Source organism: Phodopus roborovskii, unplaced genomic scaffold (assembly GCF_943737965.1).
Source record: "Phodopus roborovskii unplaced genomic scaffold, PHOROB, whole genome shotgun sequence".
Taxonomy (NCBI): domain Eukaryota; kingdom Metazoa; phylum Chordata; class Mammalia; order Rodentia; family Cricetidae; genus Phodopus; species Phodopus roborovskii.
Genome location: NW_026126602.1, coordinates 7,982,466 through 7,989,133, shown reverse-complemented (window position 1 = coordinate 7,989,133; position 6,668 = coordinate 7,982,466). Strand labels below are relative to the sequence as shown.

Here is a 6,668-nt window from a genome sequence, read left to right as displayed (position 1 = left end):
AAATAACTATTGTTTTAAAATAGTTTATTTACAGGGGTTGTCCAGTTTTCTGAGGGTCCCTTTTTTATGTAAAGTTTTGCTGGAACACAGCCATCGTCATTTTTTTTTCTCATTTGTTTTTGCATCTTTTTGTACTTCAGTGGCCATCTTGAATACATGGGTGGCTGATTCGGTATGCTAAGACCAAAGTATTCTGCAGTACTAAGTAATTGAAAACCCTCAGTGGCTTACCTCTAAGGGTTATTGCCCATTCATAGAATGATCTTGTGTGTCAGTTTTCACAAGCAGCCTCCCTCTGGAATGTTGTAGAGTTAGGAAAGAAGTATAAGAGATAATAGAACCACCATAGCACTGGCTTTTGAAACTCTTATTTGGAGTTGGAGAGAAGGCTGCTCTTCTGGAGGGCAAGGTGTGATTCCCAGCACTCCCATGATAGCTCACAGCTGTCTGTAACTCCAGCTCCAGGGGAATCTGATGCCCTCTTTTGGCATCCTCAGGCAATGCACACACATGATACACATCTAAACATGGAGGCAAAACACCCATGTATATAAAAATGAATAAATCACTAAAAATCCTAAAATTCCTTTTAAGTGGCATTTGTGCTTTTCATCCCTGTATAATTGGACAAGTAAGCTACAAGGACAGACACAGGGGAAAAATCCTCTTGCCAGATTTCTGGGAGATTGAGCCTCACTAGCATGGTCCAGAAAAACAGACAAAAAGAAATGTGTTAAATTACTGTGCCTATGCAGGTTTTTTTCCCCTTTTAAGTGTTCACTACTAGGTAGAACAACTAGTTTTCCTCTTTTCTTACCAGAGTTTGTTGAACAATATGAGTCCAGCTTGGCAATTCTGAGGATGAAAAGGATTCCTGGAGAAATGCCACCTCTTCACCTGGCCTCTCCCACCACACAGTCTCCAGATCACTAATTGCTTTGAAAGCCTCACAATCAATTTCATCTGTCAGTGCATTCTTTATTTCACAGATTGTGGCCTCTGGGGGGAGATTAGAGCATTGGCGGTCCACTGGTGGATGCTTTTAATGTCACTAATGGTTGAGGCAAGAGAATGGTGCTGGGCAAGTGCAGTACCAGAAGGAGTATCAATAGATCCTGCAATGCTAGGAAGAGTCCTGAGGTCATGATGATCCTTCAGGGCAGCTGCCAGAGAGGTTAACTGATACAGGCAGTGATAGTGATGAGCCACTGATAGGGCTGAAGGTAGAAAGGGTTGCCCATTAAGCATTAAGTAAGATGGCTTGTTCAGCTACAGTCACTAGAAAGGGACTCAGTTCAGAGCTGCTGGTACTGTCAATTCATGGAGGGCTTCTGCAGGAACAGGGTGGGGGATCTGGACTGAGCCTCCAATATCTACAATGCTTTTCCTATTTCAGGTATCCTGAAAGTGCAGGAATCAGGAAAACCAGGTATCCTCATCTGCTAGAATGTCCTTTGCATTCAGCTAGACAGCAATCCTTCCCTTCCCTGGTCCCATACTGGTCTCTAGCTGTCCATCATCTCCTACCATTCTTACTCAGTTGCCTTGGATTTTACCTCCAGCAATTCTTTGAAGACTGCCTTCCCTCTGTCCTTTGTGATCCACTAGATGTACATCGATTACAATGTCCTCCTACCAAGCCAAATTCACTTAGTAAAAAGTGCAACTCTTCCTCCATGGTAGCTGGACAAGGCTGGAGACAGCCATGCTCCTTAACTCCCTGGACCTAGTATAAAGTCTTAGAACTTAGTTGATAACTACTATTATTGTTTTGCCTACTTACTTCCTGTCTCAAGGGAAAATGCCTCCTGTGTCCTCCTTTTTCATCTAAGTTCTTGCCTCTCTACCCGCCTGGTGACAGTATTGCATTTTACTGAGGAGACAGAGGGCCACAGAAAACTTTCTCTATTTTCCTCGTGCACCAATGCCCCTGCCATCTGTTGTCCTTGTTCTTTGCCTTTTGTTTTCCCCTCAGACTTTTATTTTAATGTGTTCATTGACAATTTCTAAACTGTATAAAACACATCCTAGTTACACTTATCCCCCCCCCACTCTCCCATCCCCTTCTCACTGCTGTGACTTGCCCCACTCCAAGTCCCCATTCTCCTTTTTTTGTTGTTGTTGTTTGCTGGGCCTAGAGGTAGTTGGACATAGGTATGGAGCTATCTACTGGAGCCACACACCAGAGGCTACACCTTCAAGATACTTACTCCTTTCCCTTCGTAAGCAACTTTCTGCCACATCTTTCTGCCTCCTCTTACAAATCACCAAATTCTTCTCCACTCTATTAAAACTACCAGTAGACAAGCATTGTTTCCCCCTCCCACATGTGCTCAGAGCAGTTCACCAAGGATTACTTCCATTGCCAGTCTCACCCTCCAGTCCCCTGTCTGATGCCTCAGCAGCACCACTGGACATCCTATCATGGGAAACATTCAAGAAATCCTGGTTATCACAGTTCTGTTGCGTAGATACACATTTCATGTTTGTTGAAAAAAGTGAACATTATATCACAGAAGTGATATAATACCAGTGCAAGTAGTCACAAATAAGCATATGTTGATGGTAAAGGGAGTAGGTGGTATAGTTGATGTATTCAGTAAAGACTAGCAGGGTTTTGGATATACCTGGACAGCAGGTATATGCATGATACTGAGAAAACCATGCATAACTACTTAGCTCTTGACTTTTAGTTTCTAGGGGGTGAGAGGAAACAACAAATAAAATACAGAGTCTACCAGATGATAAATGTAAGTAGTTTAGATAGCACTGCAAGCTAGCAAATTATTGCTATGTAAGATAATATCTCTTGAACTTGTAATAGCACACATTTATTTTCTCACATGGGCTCTATGGAGAAGGAATTAGTTTTAGGTCACCTTGGCTGTGGGTCTTTTAAGTGTGCAGTATTGGCTGAGGCACCAAATAGCTCACTAAATTCACCAAATAGTGAATTGGACTTATTCACAAGGTTGACAAGTTGGTTTGGGCTGTTGGAAGGGAGCCACAAGGCCTGCATCTCTTTGGAGACCACTGCAGAGACAGGCTTGAATAGCCTCATGACATGGCAACTTACCTCAGAGAAGGTGACTCAAGAGAACTCATGTCTTCTATGGCCTTGGTTCCTAAATGATGCATAGTTACGTATTCATTATCTCTTGCCTTCACAGGGCAATTGAACTTTGTGAGGAGGAGACTGGTTGAGGAGAATGCTAGGAGGCAAGGATCACTAAAGCCATTTGGGGGGCTAGCTTGCACATGGCTGGACATTGTCCCATATTTCCTTGATCAAATGAGCTCTGCTTTCTCTTTTTCTGCTTTCTCTTGTGGGGTTGGGCAATTCTGTGGTTTTAAACCTTGTGGTTTTGGGGAATAGCTTCTATGTGTCTGCACAGGTCAATTGATTCTAACAGAAAATGATATAGGACTTGTTTCTCAGAACCAGGAGCTCTGTAGGTAGCTGCCACCACTCAGGAAATTTGACCACCTTGCCACCACCTTATTGTAAGCAAGCCTTGATTAGTGTCTGGGGAGATGCCAGACATATGAATGAAGCAGATGATTCCAGCTTAGGACTTTGTTTCACTTCAACCCTATAAAGGACTCAAAAGCAAATGCCTTCCAGGCTGACTTTCCCATTTCTGGACCATAATAGCTGAGAGTAAATTGCTGTGTAAATTACCAGTGTAGGAATTGATTGTTTTACAGAAGAGGATGAGTACTCAGGAAAAGCTACTTTGAAAAGATGACATTCAAGCAAGGCCTTGTGTGTGATGAGAAAGCAGTACACACAGCTGTCTGGAGGAAGGGGGCTGTTCAAGCAACAGAAAAAAAAACCATAGAGCAAAGACCATGAAATAGGAGTGTACTTGGACAACCCAAAGAACAAAAACGATTTTGATGGGGAATTAGAGGGTGCAGGTCAGAATCTAAGAGGATTAGACCAGATGTTCAGTTCCACTTTGAGGGATATAGGAAGTGTTAAAGGGGTTTAACTATAGGTGTGACATAATGCAGCCATTGTATATGGCCTAATCTGTTTCTTCCATAGAGAACAAGAATGTGGGAGACAGAGTAGAAACAGCAGTTAGGAGATAATTCACCTCATGGAGTAGAATTACAGGTCATGGGAGGTGTAGAATTTATAAATGTTTTTTAAAGCACAGTCAACAAGGCAGGCATGGTGGCACATACCTTTAATCTCAGTCTTTTGGAGGCACAAATTAGACAAACCTCTGGATTCTATATTCAATGTAGGGAGTCATTAAAATTATAATTGAATGTGAAAGGCCACATGAAAAGGGAATGAATTAAGAACACTTTGGATTTGGGAGTAGGAAGATGGCTCGGTTGGCCTTAAAATCGCTTGCAACATTATCAGGAGGACCAGGGTTAGATCCCTTGCACCGAGAAAATCAGGCATTTTTTGGCAGTGTTAAGGAAATAGAAACAAATGGATCTCTGGGGCTCACTGGCCAACCAACTTACTATTCTAATGGCAAGCCACAGGTCCCAGTGAGAGACCCTTTTTCATAAAACAAGGTAGACAGTGCCTGCAGAATAACACTCGTGGTTATTCTCTAGTCTCCACTGCTTGTGTGCATGCTGCGCGCACACACACACACACACACACACACACACACACACACACACACACACACCACATACACACACATGGCGGGGAGAAAAGGGGAGGAGACAGAGACAGTCAGACAGGAGAGGACAGAGGACTGTGTCACATGTAGCTGGGCACAGTCTAAACTCACTATGTAGCCAAGCCTGTCTTTGAAAATCTACTTGTTGCTTTTAGGAAAAGATGAAGTGCACAGAGCTTTCCTGTACCTGCTTCTCCTTAATTATCTTCAATCCTAATAAGAAAGAAGCATGTTTTGAAGGATTTTATTCTAGTCTTCCCCAAAACCAATAGACTGAGGTCATCAAAGGAATGGTAGATAGAGAAGAATTCTAAGAATGAAACCCCAAGGCATTGCATTGTAAACTTGAAAGGAAGAGAATCCACCAAGGATACTAAATGGAATAAACAGGGGATGGAGGGGGGAGAACACCAATGTGTGTCAGGTATCAGGGGAAATGTTTCAAGAAAGAGAGTGTTGTGGTTTGCTCTGGAAACTCATACATGTCAACACTTGGTGTCCTTGTGGGAGTGTTGCTTTGGAAGGTTGTAGACCTCTTAGGAAGTAGAGATCCACTGAAGGAAGTGACATACTGGGAGCATGCCTCAGTGAATGTAACTCAGTTCCATTGATGACTACACTAATTAGAGACAGCATCTGTCTCCTAAACATAGCTTTATGGGCATGGATCTTTCAACTAGCATAGGTCACAGTTTCTTTGTCTACAAAGAGGGAAATGGTCCCAAGTTACCCCAGGTTCCCCATATGTTCTAAAACGGTCAAGCTTGTGTCTGGGGATAGGGTTTGGCTTGCAAGCATGAAGATAAGAGCGCCATTCCCAGGATCCACATAAAAATGTTAGGCATGGGCTTTGCAGATGCCGCTTGTCCCCTGCCACTTCTTCCTGCAGCCATGGTCAGCCCCACCATGTTCTTCGACATCACGTCCGGTGGCGAGTCCCTGGGTCACATCTCCTTCGAGCTATTTGCAGACAAAATTCCAAAGACAGCAGAGAACTTTTGCGCTCTGAGCACTGGAGAGAACGGATTTGGATACAAGGGTTCTTCCTTTCACAGAATTATCCCAGGATTCATGTGCCAGGGTCATGACTTCATACACCATAACGGCACTGGCGGCAGGTCCATCTACGGAGAGAAATTTGAGGATGAGAACTTTCATCCTGAAACATACGGTCCTGGCATCTTGTCCATGGCAAATGCTGGACCAAATACAAATAGTTCCCAGTTTTCTATCTGCACTGCCAAGACTGAGTGGTTGGATGGCAAGCATGTGGTCTTTGGGAAGGTGAAAGAAGGGATGAACATTGCAGAAGCCATGGATCGTTTCAGGTCCAAGAATGGCAAGACCAGCAAGAAGATCACCATTTCTGACTGTGGACAACTCTAATTCTTTTGACTTGCGGGCTCCTTACCCACCAGACCATTCCTTCTGTAGCTCCGGAGAGCATCCCACACCCCATCTGCTCACAATGCCCTGTAATCTCTGCTCTCACTGAAATTGTTTGGGTTCCATATTTTCCTTATTCCCCTCCAAGTCTAGCTGAATTGCAGTGTTAAGTTTATGATTATGAATAAAAACTAAGTAAGAAAAAAATGTTAGGCATGTTTGTTACATTTGCTCTTAACAGCATAAGCTATTCCCAAGAAAATGTTGGGCACTAATGTCACTCCTTCTGGAGTCCAGTCTCTCCTTGGCTAATGGCCTTTTCGGCAAAGAACCGCCTCCACCTCAACTGCTGACTTTGGACATGCTGTCCTACTGTGCTTGCTGGAGACAAACATAGACTTCTGAACCTTGCCAAGTCAGGGAAAGACAGCCTTTCTACCTTCCTGCTTCTTGTTGGTCAGTCAGATACTCTAGGCCTCAGCCAAAGCTGGTTGCCTGGACATTGCTGTGAGACTTTGGGTGACTGTCCAAGGTAGCCTAGTGTTTCTGCCTTTGCTACATCTTGTGGAGTTCCCCTACCACCCTAGTATTGTTATCTTCCTTCTCAGGTCTTTGATGAGGTTGAAG

The 6,668-nt window shown here is 43.6% G+C and overlaps 1 protein-coding gene across 1 annotated transcript; it reads left to right on the top strand.

The window, feature by feature from the left end:
* The first annotated feature begins 5,537 nt into the window (after positions 1-5,537).
* On the top strand, positions 5,538-6,241 carry LOC127237409 (peptidyl-prolyl cis-trans isomerase A-like). Its single transcript, XM_051205686.1, has one exon. It carries the CDS (start codon positions 5,547-5,549, stop codon positions 6,039-6,041), a length of 495 nt encoding a protein of 164 aa, XP_051061643.1. The 5' UTR covers positions 5,538-5,546; the 3' UTR covers positions 6,042-6,241.
* The last annotated feature ends 427 nt before the right edge of the window (positions 6,242-6,668 follow it).

Coding starts and splice junctions, on each gene's coding strand:
- LOC127237409 (XM_051205686.1), top strand. CDS start 5,547: ATGGTCAGCCCCACCATGTTCTTCGACATCACGTCCGGTGGCGAGTCC.